The sequence below is a fragment of the Primulina tabacum genome, chromosome 6 (genome assembly GCF_025594145.1).
Source record: "Primulina tabacum isolate GXHZ01 chromosome 6, ASM2559414v2, whole genome shotgun sequence".
Lineage (NCBI taxonomy): Eukaryota > Viridiplantae > Streptophyta > Magnoliopsida > Lamiales > Gesneriaceae > Primulina > Primulina tabacum.
The window spans coordinates 1,824,872-1,841,005 of NC_134555.1; the positions used below are offsets into that span (position 1 = coordinate 1,824,872).

General features: G+C 35.4%; 4 protein-coding genes across 6 annotated transcripts; all 4 read right to left on the minus strand.

The window, feature by feature from the left end:
- Positions 1–819: 819 nt before the first annotated feature.
- LOC142548570 (ATP-dependent zinc metalloprotease FTSH 8, mitochondrial-like) lies at positions 820–5,403 on the minus strand. 2 transcript variants are annotated; one of them, XM_075656958.1, is made up of 8 exons: positions 5,114–5,403; positions 4,784–5,012; positions 4,626–4,697; positions 4,278–4,408; positions 3,342–3,809; positions 2,456–3,223; positions 1,803–2,030; positions 820–1,479 (listed from the first exon to the last, which is right to left on the minus strand). In XM_075656958.1, the coding sequence occupies exons 1-8, from the start codon at positions 5,159–5,161 to the stop codon at positions 994–996; spliced, it is 2,430 nt and encodes an 809-aa protein (XP_075513073.1). In that variant the 5' UTR covers positions 5,162–5,403; the 3' UTR covers positions 820–993. The 2 variants fall into 2 exon arrangements, with proteins under 2 accessions (XP_075513073.1, XP_075513072.1); XM_075656957.1 differs by having other exon boundaries at positions 4,781–5,012; positions 5,114–5,402.
- A 588-nt stretch (positions 5,404–5,991) lies between these two features.
- Positions 5,992–7,825, minus strand: LOC142548572 (uncharacterized). 2 transcript variants are annotated; one of them, XM_075656961.1, is made up of 3 exons: positions 7,645–7,825; positions 6,284–6,852; positions 5,992–6,200 (listed from the first exon to the last, which is right to left on the minus strand). In XM_075656961.1, exons 1-3 carry the CDS (start codon positions 7,680–7,682, stop codon positions 6,124–6,126), a joined length of 684 nt encoding a protein of 227 aa, XP_075513076.1. In that variant the 5' UTR covers positions 7,683–7,825; the 3' UTR covers positions 5,992–6,123. The 2 variants fall into 2 exon arrangements, with proteins under 2 accessions (XP_075513076.1, XP_075513075.1); XM_075656960.1 differs by lacking the exon at positions 7,645–7,825 and adding an exon at positions 7,275–7,638.
- A 1,147-nt stretch (positions 7,826–8,972) lies between these two features.
- LOC142547977 (putative protein S-acyltransferase 16) lies at positions 8,973–11,496 on the minus strand. Its single transcript, XM_075656350.1, has 7 exons — positions 11,126–11,496; positions 10,002–10,094; positions 9,810–9,911; positions 9,602–9,673; positions 9,427–9,525; positions 9,226–9,318; positions 8,973–9,121 (listed from the first exon to the last, which is right to left on the minus strand). The coding sequence occupies exons 1-7, from the start codon at positions 11,396–11,398 to the stop codon at positions 9,008–9,010; spliced, it is 846 nt and encodes a 281-aa protein (XP_075512465.1). The 5' UTR covers positions 11,399–11,496; the 3' UTR covers positions 8,973–9,007.
- A 1,634-nt stretch (positions 11,497–13,130) lies between these two features.
- Positions 13,131–16,043, minus strand: LOC142547978 (laccase-17-like). Its single transcript, XM_075656352.1, has 6 exons — positions 15,900–16,043; positions 15,665–15,816; positions 15,321–15,565; positions 14,827–14,955; positions 13,766–14,719; positions 13,131–13,388 (listed from the first exon to the last, which is right to left on the minus strand). Exons 1-6 carry the CDS (start codon positions 16,014–16,016, stop codon positions 13,258–13,260), a joined length of 1,728 nt encoding a protein of 575 aa, XP_075512467.1. The 5' UTR covers positions 16,017–16,043; the 3' UTR covers positions 13,131–13,257.
- Positions 16,044–16,134: the final 91 nt, after the last annotated feature.

Genomic DNA, 16,134 nt, shown 5'->3' on the forward strand with positions numbered 1-16,134 from the left:
TTTTAGCATAAATGCAATACTTTTTCATGGATGACTCAAATAAGAGATCCATCTCACAAAATACTACCCGTGAGACCGTCTCACACGAGTTTTTGTCATTATATAATATTTTATTCGTTGAAACATGAATTTAACTGATTTGTCACCCAATTTTTGATCATTATACTTATATATCTTTTTTTTAGCAAACCAGGTGTAAAAGCTGGCGACTCGTTCCATGTAGTTTTCGACATTAAATATAGGTTGAATTTCATTATATTTCTGTAGAGAAATTAATGGGCTTGTGAGGAAAAAATACCTGAGAGAAATAGAGTATGGAAATATTGAAAATGGGAAAATATTAGGGAATCGACCTTGAAAGAAGGAAAGTACCATAAAGTCCACTATAGACCCATAAACATATTCACTAAATTTCTCCAAAATTGTATTAAAACCTGAACATTAATCCAAGAAAATTGTTTGAATACAAAGCTTGAAATTAAATTGTTTAGTAAATCAGGGGTATTTATAACAGTAAGATGAAACTTCCTAACAACTCTTCGGCCTCTCTGAAGATCATAAAATGTATGATACTCTTTCGATGTTAAGACTGCAGATATCAACCTAGACATCTCTTTGTCCCAATCCACCATGCCCTCGTTCACAGAAAAAGGAGTAAGCAACAGAACTTAATCTCCGCATCCATTTTTAACTTCTAAACTTTTTTTCTATGTGAACCAAATCGGGCGTAAACGGACCAGACAGGATTCATCAAGGTCAAGTAATGGATAGTTCGCCACAATTAGGAATTTTTTTTTAAAAAAAATAATGGCCGAACTGTTGTTGCAATATATATATATTATTTTCAATTTTACGGAAAAAACCCATTTCAATTTAGTACAAACTGTGATTGGAAATAGTCATCTCGACGCACAAATTCGCCAAAAATAACAGGAGCAATCGTCAGCAACGAGAAAAGAGAGAAAACATATATACAAATTTATTTGCCTATCCTTAAGAGGGAGCGAAGCCATGTTCAAGAGAAGATAATCCTGATCCATCATCCTGCATAGTTTTCTTACCTTCATTGGATTCACTAGTTTCTTTATCTTCTATGAACCCTTTCTTGAATCTGTCATAGTTGGTTGGCTCGGTACTCGTGAATGGACGCTCACCTAATACCTGTACCAAGTCTTCTTGATGTAATACCTCTTTCTCCAGTAATAGTTCAGCTATCTGAGCAACATGCTCTTTGTGTTCCTTTATCAGTTGAATTGTGCGGCCGTAAGCCTTCGCTATCCATTCTCTAACTTCATTGTCAATTATTGCAGCAGTTTTACTGCTGTAGGGTTTGCTCGTTTCAAAGCTATCCTCCCTTTGGGGGAACGAGAGAAGGCCAACTTTTTCACTGAAACCATATACAGCAACTTGGGCATAGGTCATCTTTGTGACCTTCTCCAAATCATTTTGGGCTCCTGTTGAGATCCTCCCCAGCAAAACCTACGGAAGAAGGAAATTAGGTCGTATCTTGGCCAGTAGCAAATATCATAAAAGACATCATAAATCCTTGTCTGACTTTGTGTCATCTTGAATTAAATACAAACATCATAAATCCTTGTCTGATGAGAGTTGTGCAAAATAGAAACCATCTGCAGAAAGGCTAGCGCATCAGAAAATATTATAACATAAAAAAGTCTAATTTATCATCTGAACATACATAATCAGAGAATTGCTTACATGGCAAGCTTAAATTCGACTATATCTACCAACGAATAGCTGGTAACCTAATCGAGGATTCACGCTGATCCAAAAAATGAACATACCTCCTCTGCTGCCCGTCCGCCAAGAGTCATGCATGTCATATCAAGAAGCTGCTCTTTGGTCATCAAAAGATTTTCATTTGGAACGTACTGGGCAAACCCAAGGGCAGCTGTACCACGAGGGACAATTGTGACTTTAAGCAATGGTTCAGCATGTTCAAGGAACCAACCAGCAACAGCATGGCCAGATTCATGGTAAGCAACAGTTCGTCTCTCTATCTTGCTAACAACCTGTAGAATGAATAATGTTATCACTAAATTATATCCGCATTCCAACCACAAATTATTTAACTAACAGAAATAAAACAGTGGAAAAACTTCAAAATCACACATTAGCATTAGGTTAAAAAATATCATATTCTTCCAGTACGCTGTCGTTTACTGTTTCCTTATATTCTATCTGTATGTACAAAACCAGCAAGCGTAACATACCCAGCATGCGGAACATAATCTGCACAGGCACTGGAGAGTGTGGTAACAAGCTGGGTAGCTTCAACTTAAATTACAAAATCACTAAACAACTACATAACCAATTAACTAAAGATAAATAACTAAGTTCTTGTGAGTGAGTGAATTTGAGTTCATGGCATGCTGCAAAAGATCCACGAATTGGCAAACAGCATTAATAAAGAGAAATAATAAGGAGAAAAGGATACCTTGTTCTTCTTCTCAAGACCCCCTATAATACGATCAATAGCAGCTTCAAAATGTTGCATTGTGATTATTATACTATCATTCCTCGCTGCAATTAAAGCAGCTTCATTACACACATTGGCAATGTCAGCACCAGCAAATCCAGGAGTCAGGGCAGCAAGCCTCTCCGAGTAATATGATGGCTCCATATCAAGTTTCAATTTCTTCAGATAGATGCGAAAAATCTGATCACGGCCCTTGATGTCAGGCTTATCAATGGAGATCTGACGATCAAACCTTCCAGGCCTTAGTAAAGCATTGTCCAATATATCAGGCCGATTAGTGCCAGCAAGAACCACAACACCAGAAGTAGTTCCAAATCCATCCATTTCCACAAGCAATTGATTTAATGTACTCTCACGCTCATCATGGCTTCCAGAAAAAGCCCCGCGACCTCTTGCTCGACCTATTGCGTCAATTTCGTCAATGAAGACTATACATGGTGCAGATTGTCTTGCTTCTTGAAATAAGCTTCGGACCCTGGCAGGTCCAACTCCAACAAACATCTCCATGAAATCTGATCCAGATATGGAGAAAAAAGGAACACCTGACTCTCCTGCTGTTGCTTTCGCAAGAAGTGTCTTTCCAGTTCCAGGAGGGCCAACAAGAAGAGCACCTCTTGGAATTTTCGCTCCCAGCTCCTCATATTTTTTGGGATTTTTCAGAAAATGCACAAACTCCATTATTTCTTGTTTTGCCTCATCACATCCAGCCACATCTTTGAAAAAAACCTATTTACAAAGTAAACACATGTTGTTCGGCTACAAATGGAGAAGGAAACAAAATTCGCTACATTGTCTCTACAAAATGGGGTCCTAAGAGGGAGAAAAAATGTAATATCATCCTGACCTTATTTTTGGCATTTTTATCCATTTTTGTGATAGGTGCTTTCCCAATACTGAACAATCCACGGCCACCCTTTCCACCAGGACCTCCAACACTAAATCCACTTCTCTGTCCCATGTAGATAAGGGTTCCAAGAAGCAACAACGTTGGACCAAACTTCATAAACTCTTGGAAAAAATTCATCTCAGAAACATATGTGACAGGAACATAATTGTGATGGTCGATTCCTAATGCTTCCTGAGCTTCCTCCAGCTTCTCCTCAAACGATTCAATGCTTCCAATATTGAAATAATATTTATAGTAACTCGAATTTCTACCATTGATATCACCAGGGACAGGGTTGCCATTGGTATCTTTGTTATCATTTGGCAAACTCTTCACATATACTTTTGCGACTGACTTGTTAGAAACAACAATATGATCCACCAAACCAGGCTCAAGTAGCCTGTTCTGGAACTCTTGGAAACTTATCTGAATTGAAACCAATTAAGGATAAAATGAAACATCTGACCCCATTGTGAATTGAGGCTTAAAGAATAATACGAAGGATTAAGGTTGTGCACGGAATTTTTTTTTTAAAAAAAGTCAATGTTAAATGGGCACCATCATACTATAGAACATAAAAGAAACAAAGGTTCATAGAATACATTCATAAGTAGTCAAAACAGAAAAATATGTTAGAAAGTAAATACAATGCGCTATAAACTGATTCAAAATTAGAAGTCAGAGTCAATGCATGTTAGATATCTACAGGTTATTGAAGGTGCTTGAATAAACACTCAAAACAAAATTAGAAGTCAGAGTCACACGTACAAATCCACTCCAGGATCATATTGAGACTCAATATGCATAGAGGAACCTGGGTAGGCAGCGTGTTGGATGGGAAACACCAGGTGATCCGAAAATCCCAAATGTAGGAATGTGGAGAAAAAAACTCACCTGCTTCTGAGCTTGAGGAGTCGAAAATAGGGACATAAGAACAAATCCTATCATCAGCAATGGTGTAAGAAAGCTTTGAACATGCTTTGGTATATTTGGATTGTTCCCATGTTCACCAGAACTCGAATCCTCTGCATTAAATAATAACCAATAAAAATATGTAAAAGCACATAATCATTAAATGGCAAGGAAAGGAATACACAAGGGATAACAAACTTCAATCAGATACTTTCTCAACAAGCAACAAGCAACAAAAGTTGAAAACCACAACATCAAATTAAATAGTGATCTAAAGCACCAAACTTTGTGTTCACCAGTCACCATAAATTATAGTGAGTTCTCGAATACCTTTTGCCTCAGATTTGTGATTGTTTCCTTCAGGAATTTCTTTCTTGTTCCTCGGATAATAGTTTTCATATTCTACAAGCACCACATTACACGAATCAAACAAATATCAACAAAGAAAAGTGACAGTAAACGAACACGTTAGTCAATGTTCTTACTACTTTTCTTGGGGGCATCACTGCAAAACAGCCTTCGAAGCTTCGGACCGGCAAGAAGCGAGTTTAATTCCTTCAAAATCCCACGGTTCACAGCATGGTTACCAGCTCCAACGGAGGTCAAATAGCTCCTCGTAAACCCTAACACACTCTCCGAGCGTAAGGCACACCCATTTCCGTTCGTCAATTCACTCAAAATCGCCGACCTCACTCCATAAATACCGGAAGTAGCGCCCTGCCCGAAAAATATTTTAGAACAAGGAGTAATAAAAAAAAGTAAAATAAGACACGAATACACATTTCAGCTATCATTGAGAATTTAATTTACGGGCTTACTCGACTGTATGATGATCGATAAATATAGCGTCCGACTCGAGAAAACATTGAATCGAGGCTGATCAGAACCTGAAGATTTGATTGCAGTGCGAAAAAAAAAACCTAACCCGAAAAATCTTCCGTCGACGTTATCATCTGTATACAACACGAAATTGTTAGAAAAAAATCCTCGGAGAGAATTCGTGATACGTCCATCCAATTGTTAAACCATTTGGTTTCCAGGGAACTTTAAGAACCGTAGGAAAAGGAGAAAGTAGTGAAGAAACGCGTTTCATGAAGCAAGTGATAAAAAACGTTCGTTGGTCAGATATCAGCCAAGCATTTGTTGTTTTGTTTATTATATGATAAATTTTATTTAACTAACTAATACAATAAATATTAGTTAATTATTATAAACAATGAAAAACACACACTTATTTTATAAATAATATCTATAATGAAACTTCTTTTTTATATAATCCAAACATAATGATATATATATATATATGATTTATATTATCAAATTAATGTTTGCTGAATCTAAAATATACATTTTAAATTAATAAATTATAAATTTATCAATTACTTAATATATTTCTAGATCAATTTATAATAATTTGATGATATATGATACGTCACTTGTGAACATAAAATAATTTAAAAAAAGTAAGTCTTTTGTGAGACTGTTTCATGAATCTTTATTTGTAAGACGAGTCAACCATATCGATAGTCACAATAAAAAAATAATACTTTTTCATGAATGATCCAAATAAGAGATCCGTCTCACAAAACACGACCGTGAAACTGTTTCATACAAGTTTTTGTCTTTTAAATATTTTTTTAACTTCCCTCTATTTATACCAAAAAAATCATTGTTCAATAGGTTGCCTATCTCTAGCCGTTCAAATCCCACTTGTACGAGTAATAATCATCCACTCACAGTAAATAGTGTACACAACAGATGAAGAAAAGAGAGAGTTTTGAAAGCTTCATATAATTTACAAATGCTGTGGATTCACGCACATTACTACTCACAGCATAAGCTCTGAAAAGTACTGCTCGAACTCCTGGTCTATCGTTAGTTTCTTCGTTCCTTCTTCGATATTATCTGCACCCGAAAGAACATATTTTCAAATAACATACCCTGTGAACCAGTAATATGAAATCTTTTATAAGAAAAAATTAAGTTACCTTGATCAACAGACCACCTTCCAGATGATAGCACATGATTACTAGGAGCAGTCCCGTCTGAATACAACAAATTAAAAAGTTCTTTCTCGGCAATCATGTCATCGTTTTCATATTCGGATAAGCTATATTCAGCATGTCGTTCAATTTCAAGAAGGTCATCATCATAATTCGAACCACTTATGGATAATGATTCTGCATTGCAGGAACTTGATTTGGTTAATGATCTGCTCTCGGGGGAATCAAGACCCACATCGGGATTCGAACCACCCCAACTGGCAGATGAAGTTGAGGGCTCGTTGAATGGGCGTGTTTTTGGGAATATATTACGAGTTTTAGCTTCAATCTGCGTACACGTGATGAAATCCGTACCCCCCTGAAAGCTATTGCTGTCTTTTGAAGATTGGACATCTGAGTCGCCTCCTCTGGAGAATATGTTAATTTCAAACTTTTTTCTATCCATTCTGGAATCATAAGAAGCATCGTATTTGAGAACTTGATCCCCGCGTAGTTGTTTAAGCAGAGGCATTTCTAGAAGTTCGGCTCGAAATTTTCTTTTCTTGTAAGCAGTGCTGGTGTTCATCACACAATTGACAACAAAATGAGTCTCGTTAGCTAAAAAGGCAAGAATTGAGAGGCGTTGCAAATATTGACAAGGTAAGACATTTTCATAAATGAATTTAAGAGGGTGGTAGAGGTAATGTTTGCAACCTTAAAAGGAAAAAGTGATGCGTAAATTTTATTAAAGAAAGCTGAAGAATCACGTTATTTAGAGGTCGCAAACCCTCCCTAAACAGATCGGACTGTTGATAAACTGATGTAAGAGCACATGAAAACCAAGAACTACATCAGCAGCAGAGCTAGTAGTTCCGTAAAGAGAGGTAAACAAAACCCAAGAAGCTCGAAAAATTTCAGAGGAACCATGAGTTTTCGAATCTGTAACACATACAAATGGATATAATACAAAACTTAATAAAGAAGGGCAACCCCTTACCCGCCCCTTCCCCTTCGCCACTGATTATTGTGAGTTTGAATGATCATAAATACGAAATATTTAGCAGTCCCCCTCTCCAGATCACACATCAAGGACACTGGATTATCACAAAATTTATCCTAGAAAACATAACAAGATAACTGAAGAAAAGATCTGTTCCATACAAATAAATTAAATCACGATCATCTCACTATCATCAGCTAACTGATTCCTAATTGAATTAATACCAGCTCACTCACACACCCACAAGACCAAATCAAGAAAGAAATATGCAAAAAGAAACCCATGAATCAAAGCACATATTAATTAACCATAAATCAAGAAACAGAGAGAAAATACACGAAATCTGTAAAGAACCCAGACATCAAACCTGTTTATTTCATTGGGGCTGCTCATATTTTCCTCCATTTGGAAGGTAAATATTTCGTTTTCGTTGATTTTTCTCACTGTCGCAGTGGTATAAAGAGAGAGAACTGGCTGCTAAAAATGTCCATATAGTATATTTGACAAACGAAGGACGCAGAACGGTGGGGGAGGGCCACTGCAATGTGCCATCTGAAATGGGTATAGCACGGTCCCTCTGTTGACCTTATCCCTTAGCCACATATGCTGGTTTTCTTTTTGTTTTTTTTTTAAAATCGTCAGGATTCATCTCAAACCCGAAGCCTTTAGACACGAGTTATTGGTTTATATGTATATATATATATATATATAAAATTCCATTTTTCTAGTTTACAATAATGTATTCTATTAAATTATTGTTAAATTCTTATTTATTATTAGTAATTAAAATTAAGCTGGTGAAAAAAATATGTAACGAGAGCTTATAGGGAGAACCATGCTGCTTACTTGTTATATGTCGAATGAGTTGAAAGATGATCACGGAAGTAAAATCTTAAAAAAGACAAATTCAAATTTTTTTTAAAAAAAGGAAATGGAGGATGAATAGGTCCCTTGTGAGATGGCCTCACGAATCTTTATATGTCAGGTCAACCCTACTGATATTCACAATAAAAAGTAATACTTTTAGTATAAAAATTAATATTTTTTCATGTATGACCCAAATAAGAGATCTGTCTCAAAAAATACGATCCGTGAAACCGTCTCACACAAGTTTTTGCTAAGAGTATTACTTTTTATTTAGAATATTTGTCCCACAGATAAAGATTCGTGAGACCGTCTCACAAGAAACCTACTCTTATTTTTATTGTATTTTAATCATTTTTATATTTGGCACCAATATAGCATTCATATATTATAAATAAGACGCTCACACCCGTTGAAAAAAGACTCATAAGATAAAAAAAAAAAAGAATGATATAAGATTAAAATTAAAATTTGACAATATATAAAACTACAATCTAAAATTGTAAAAAAATAAATATATAAGACAAAAAAAAGCTGGTTTTCAGTATAAAAGTATGCATGTATTAATTAATCATTGGTAAGTGATTCATTGTATTGTTCTACTATAACAATTCAAATTTTAAAGGAAGTAATTCATTTGCTCCACAAGTTTTTACTTAGAATTTTCCGTTTTATAGATTAATCTAAAAGAAATATTATTAAAATGATTTTTTTAACAATTTATAATTAGTAGAAAACTCTGGTAATAATAACAATTTATATATATATGAGAGCTGCTAGTAAGCATACCCACAAAACCTCATAAAGATTTTTTAATTATTAATCGTTACGCCAGATGCGTCGACTACTGCGGAGAAGTTCTGGGCTTATTCTGGAGTGTGCGCTTGGAGGAGTTCATCATACTTTGTCGGAAAACGAAGGCCGGTGCCCATATGTTCGGTCGTGGGGCATATCCAGTCAAGAACAGTTGGTCCCAGAATCTGTGCACCATTCGAACATGATTTCAAATTTAGAGACATTTTAATGATTCATTGACATAGCATGCATGCTTTGGAGAGGAGCAGATTGTGATTTTAATTCTTACCGAGCTCACATTCTTGTGTGCACCGATATCGTAAGGATTTGAATAGACGGGTCCTCCTTTCTTCGCACACAGAGATCTCACGCCTTCAAAATACTGCCAGACGAAGATTAATAATAGAGATTAATCCCCAGGCGATAAATTTAGCCAATGGTCGTAATAATAATAATAATAAAAGAAAGATAAATGGCGACATAAAGAAACCTGGATTTGAGTCTTGTTGTGGGTTTCAAGATATATGTTCCAGCAAAGAAGAGCAATCAGAGCGAAACTTAAAGAGATAAACGATAACCCCGATATGAACTGCACGGTGAATCATTAATTAAGTAAACCGAATAACGCAAGAAAATTTAAACTGCAACGAAGCATGAAATATTACATATGTGATACAGAAAAATAGCTTGCTGGCATCTTCCCCATGGTCTGCAGTTAAACTGCCGAAAAGCAAGACCTGAAACAAACAAGGTCTTTTCTATTAGTATATATTGGCGACAAATTAAGCGGTAAAATCCCCATCTAAAACAGAAGCAATCACGAGCGGCGTTCCACGGAAAATATCTAGCAGAGATGGAAGGGATAAAACGTACCAGGGAGTACAGACATGCAACCTGAGCATAAACAACTAGCACAAAGAAGTATTTATGATTTCCATGGCCCACACAATTATTTATCCAAACGCAGTGGTGATCCTTGCATCAAGAGGCAGCACTTTAAACACATTATCTAAGACATTTAAGGAATTAATCAAGAGGATGAGAATGTGAAACAGGCATTCATACCATGCGTAAAACGCATCTGTTGCATATCCGGCAATGATGGGTTCGGGGAGGCTTATGCTGAGAGCACTTTTGGCAGAATCTCACTTCTCCACCCTTGAGAAAAAATAATCAGAACCAAGAAGTATGATATCCAGAATTTTACTAATTAATAGGCAATCACATTGCAAATGCTATAACATAATATCCAGATAGATCAATCTGTCTATCGACGAACGATATGTCGGTGACACAAACAAAATAACATCCAAGAATAGATTTACTGTACGAAAAGACAAGATCGTGGGATTGAAAAATGATGCCGGTGACTTGTGATGACGATCTTGATCGCGACAAAATTAATTCACGAGCGAATACGACAATAGCGTGTTTCATACAGCATAAAAAGTCATATTAACACAACAAACCGAAACGATGACACCAATTAATAGATTTGTAATGAAGGCATTTGATTGATCCGAATAATTTGCATAATAAAAACAATAACGTTTTCTATCAGATCATGCATGTTTGATCCATGTATGTATGAGTATTATTTTTTCCCAATTTATTATGTTTTATTAACTGGTTCCGTTTGCATGTTTCCTAGAGGAACGAAATACAAGATTCACTGTCATAAAAAAAGTGATTTATGTGAATCAGAACCGAATGTTACCTGCATAGGCCATGAGAAAAATTCTGCAGCAGAACCAATCAACCATACATAGAATCTTCAGCGAAAGCTCGACAAAAGAAATATTATTTTCTCAAAAGTAGATCTTAAAGCCGTCAGTTCAACTATTTATGCAACTGACTAAGTAGATCCACTGAATATAATTCCAACAAAGGTTAAGAAACAAACAAAACAAACTCACACTCTAAATACTAACCTCAAATTTCCACTTAAAAATGAAGAAATTAAATAACATTTTCGAAAAGGGAAAGCAAGAAAATTACATCACAAGCATGAAACATCGATTAAAACTTTTGAAGTATCATAAAAAATAGATAGCTGTCACAGAAAAGTCATCTTCAAAATCAACGAAACCAAGAAATCTATTAACTAAACATTATATATATACATCATGCATGCAAGCAGGAATAAAAACTGTGTCTCGAATATCATAAAAGATATATAGAAGAAAAACCTTTCGCTTGATCTCTCTGATAGCAGCCTCAGAATCCTCAGTATTCGGCAGGAAAGATGCGGGGACCCGACCCGGGTCAGTGAGCATGGCGAGTCGGTAAGAAGCGGCGCACAAAACAGCCAAGGACGTATAAACGACAGCATTGAACATGCCGAGCAATGAAGCCAGCCCGAACCACCTGTCGATGAACACCAGCATCGTCATGAGGTAGACGAAAGTGAACGCAGCCATTACCAAGCCTACGTGAAACGAGAATGCGAACCCACGCTCCATTTCGAGTTTATTTCCCGATTATTTTTCAAATGTTAAGGAAAGAGTGGGGAAGGCGGAGGCAGAGCTCAACGGCGGAGCTTTAGCGGTCGGTAGTGGCGTTTTTTAGTAAAGAGTTCTTGGTAGAGAGTGTAATAGTACATAGAAAGTAAGGTGCTTGGGGGTGGAGGTGTTTAGTTAGTTCAACGGTGATGCATTTGAGGTTGTCTTTACGTATCAAAGGTCTTGACGTTTTCTTACCTTATTTAATTTATTGTCATTTTTCTACCTGCTTTTCTTGCTTTTTATATATTTAAATTAAATTATATCTTCATTTTTGTTAAATGAATTATATATTAACTGTTTTTATTGGTATCTAGCTAGGTTAAATGAACATTTTTCGCCTTCAAACGAGGATTTTTTTTAAAAAATTTTTCCGACTGATTCAAACGACAAAATATAATATTATTGACTGAAATTTTTCGGTAAATATAATATCTTAATACGGTAAATAAATTTTTAAAAAAAACTTTAAAATGTTGGACCTCAAAGGTTACAAGTTAGTTCAGTCTTTTTCTGTACCAACTTATGTAGGAAGAGTATTAATTGAGTTTTGGATTATCTAGTTTCTATACTACCTACCTAGCTGGTGTTATCTACGTGATATAATGGAAAAAATTTGTGTGAACGGTATCACGGATCGTATTTTGTGAGACTGATATCTTATTTAGGTTATCCATGAAAAATATTATTTTTTTATGCTAAGAGTAACTTTTTATTGTGAATATGTATGATTGATCCGTCTCACAGATAAAAATTTGTAAAACCGTCTCACAAGAAACATACTAAAATATACTATATATATAAAAAATTTGGATATTATATATTTAATTAATAATTATAGCATATTGTAATTTGCAAATTTATATTTTTTATACGAGTATTTTTATAATCTAACATAAAATGTATTGATTGATATAATAAGGTATTTAACATCACAAATATAATAGATCAGATTGATATTAATATAATCTATATAGCTAACTAGGTTTTATCATTGCTGCATATTAAGTAAGATCGTCATACAATGATATATTAGGTATTTCCACTTTAGACACTCTTGATAAATAGTAGACACCAACAAGTATATTTCTTAACTATTTTCGCTACACAAAATATGTAATCCTAAAAAATGCTCTCTCTTTTCTAAAACGAACGCTTTACTCATATTATAAATTATTTTAGATTTTTGTGAGAAAGTCTCATACACGAAGTTATATCTTTGATATGGATTGAGTCAATTATAGTAGATTTTTGTGAGAAAGTCTCATACACGAAGTTATATATTTGATATAGATTGAATCAATTCATATCTATAGTGAAAAATAATATTTTTTTAATCTAAAAAGTAATACTTTTGAATGAGTCAGATCGGATCAGAAATCCGTCTCACAAAATTTGTACGTGAGATGTTACGGATTAATGTAATAAAAATCGAGATGTTACAGAATTTTTCTTAAAAAAAATAAATTCAATTTTAGTTTGTCTCTGAATTTATTTTCATAATATTCTTTATTGACTAGAATTTATGATTCTAGCACATGTGATGAATCAAAGTATTTATCTTTGAAGGTCATGTGTTCGAGTGTTGTGGAGACGAAATAAACCATTTTCCACGCGAGTAACAAGTAATTATATTAAATTATATTGCTGGTTTTCGTCGAACACTCTTAATATATAGAAAAAATATTTATTCCATCGTATCATAATCATAAATAATAAATGTGTCAATGCCAAAACCGGGCCGCTTAATTTAGAAGATGCATGTAAGCTAATTAAAGGCAAATTTGAAAATAAATATTAAAATTGACCAAAAGAAATAATTAGCATTTGGGAAGATCGGACGGCGGAGGAAGAAGCTTTTGATTTGGAAGCTTTCCATCCAACACAAGCCATGCCATCTTCAAACCCCAGCTCGTGTGGATTTCCAGGTGGCAATGCATGAACCATACCCCTACGTCAGATATACAACTTTATCAACTTGAAATTTAATTTATTATAAAATGAATTAAAAAAACATAGAGAAAACAACACATTCTAACCTGCATTTTTTTTTAAAAATTTTGGTTTCGTTATTGGTCAATTCATGATTTTAATTTATGAACTTATAATTGTTTTTAATTTTAATATTTTTATATCACAGTGTTTATATGACATTAATCACATCATTATTTTCTTAATATTTTTCGATATCATTTCAACCATGTGATAAAAAAAATTAAAATAATATACTAAGACTGGAAATAAAAAATATGCAAATTAAATTAACAAAAATGTTTTCTCCAAGATATTATATATGTTTGTTTAAATAAAAAAAATATTTATATCAACCTGGATTATCTGCTAAGAACCGAATGGCAACCCATCCACCGGAAGGCACCCCAACAGTATTCCTCTCAACCGGGTCAACAAGATTGAAGCTCTTCGGGTCATTGTTCGGGTCATAATTACCGAACCCTTGACCCACCACAAAGAAATTGAATCCATGGAGATGAAGAGGGTGGCTCTCAGCCCCAAGAATGCTCGTATCCTGCATCACCAACTCCACGCTACTGTTAAAGGGCAAAACCATAACCTTTGTCCCATTGCTCACCATTGTATTATTTGGAGGATTCCCTGTGTAGTTAAACCAGTTTAACGGACTGAAGGGGAAATTCGGGCTGTAAACTCCTCTTGATTGCCCCGTAAAATGAGCCTGGAGAAGCGCAGTTGTGGGCTGAACGAATGATATATTACTAACAGATGCGGCAAATTTTGTTCCATTCGGACCCTGACATGTCTGGTTCTGATCACAGGGAGCCGTCCCTAATCCTACTGTGAATAAGAAACGTTTATCTACTTTTTGCGGTACATTTGCGGGGAACTGAGGGGAGGCTAAGCTGCGGAGTTTTTTCGCGAAATCCACGGTGAAAGAAGTGTCATTTAGAGGAGGTAAGCTTGGTTTGTAAAGTGGGAGTTTCTTCTTTGAGGTAACAGAAGTATCATATTCTAATATCCCGGCAACAGTGGAGTTGTCGAATGTTCCCAGGCCTGTAACGTAGGGTCTTGCGACCATGAAAAAGGCGGCGCCTGGAAATTTTGGTTTTGTTCTGAGAAGTACGTTTGTCGTCTGTCCAGGGGCGATGAGTATCGTGTCTGTCTCAAAGGGCTTAACGTAGACGGCATCTGCATCAACTACTGTGAGGCTGTGGTTTGCGATGCTGAAGAAAAGTTCGTCGTTGAGTGCAGCGTTGATCATACGGAGAAGGTAGGTTTTTCCAGGCTTAACTCTCAATTTGAATGTATCTGTCAACAAAATTTAATCCAGGAGAAGATTCTTTCTATGAAAAATAAAATAAATTAATTGGAGAGTACCCAATGATCAAACTCCACCTCTCTGTAGTTTAACGTACCTTTGGCTGAACAGTTATATAAGGGTCCCGGAAGTCCGTTGATGGTATAGGCATCGGAGACGTTGGGGCCGCCGCCAGTCAGTAGAGCTTGGCTGATTATGGCCTCGGTATCAGCATTGAACCATTCTCCTGCAAATTAATATTCGTGAGGTGAGAATATTAATAAGGTGATGACCCCCAATAATAAATCTCAATATGCAAATTTAAAAAAATTTCTACAGTATGGTCAGTTTTTTTCCTCGGAAAAACATTAATCCCTCTTTCTTTTTTTCCTTCTTTTAAAAGAAATTTAAACCCATAATCGTTACCCTTCAGAGTGCTAGTGATAAACCATCAGCTAATACAGTAGATTGCAAACCAAACTAGCCAGATAAATCGCATTACTACTATTATACCCTATTAGCTTTATTTTGTATTACTTTCAAGATCAATCCAACAAAGTGGGGAGATTGAAATAGTTTAAAATGTTTGATTAACTAATTCTTGATACTCACCTAATATGATAGGGACTGTCTTATAGGGTTTTACGAAAGGGTAAGACTCGTTATGCTTTGGGAGAACAATTATAGGACCGTAAAGAGTTGATCTCAGCCATGAAATATGTGCATGCCAAAAGAAGGTTCCCCTTTGGCCAACAATTGTGAAATTGTACACATAGCTCTGTCCTGTTTGGATGGGGCATTGTGTAACGTATGCAGGCCCATCTGCCCAACCATTCCGCAGCTGTCTAATCCCATGCCTGCAATAAGAAATTGATAATCTTTACAACGTGAGCACATTTGCGTTCAAAATCTTTGGGATTTTAATAAAAATTACATAAACTAAAGCATATGTATACCAATGGATGGTGATATTGTTGGGAACATGGTTAGTGACTTTCACTAGCAGGCGATCGCCTTCCCTAGCTAAAATTCGAGGTCCTGGAAATTTTCCATTCACAGTAACGATTCTTTTCGTGTGGCATAATCGTCTAACATTGTGCATCTTGATCTGTAATAGATTGAGGGAAAATGTGAGGCAAAAGTAGACAAATTTATTTATGGAACAAACTGAAATTTATTGTAGAAACATACATTGAAGTCATAATGCCTAGTGATGGCTTGTGCCTGATGAGGAAATATCGGACATAATAATAATAATAATGTCATTAAAGCAAGTGAAACCAATAACTGAAATGCTGAGGCACCCATTTTTAAATTCTGACTCTTGCCGAAGAATATTAGGAGGAATGATTTGATATTTCAGACCAAAGTCATTGAGATTTTATAGAGGCTTTTTTAGGATCGTTTGGTTGGTTAGATGACACGA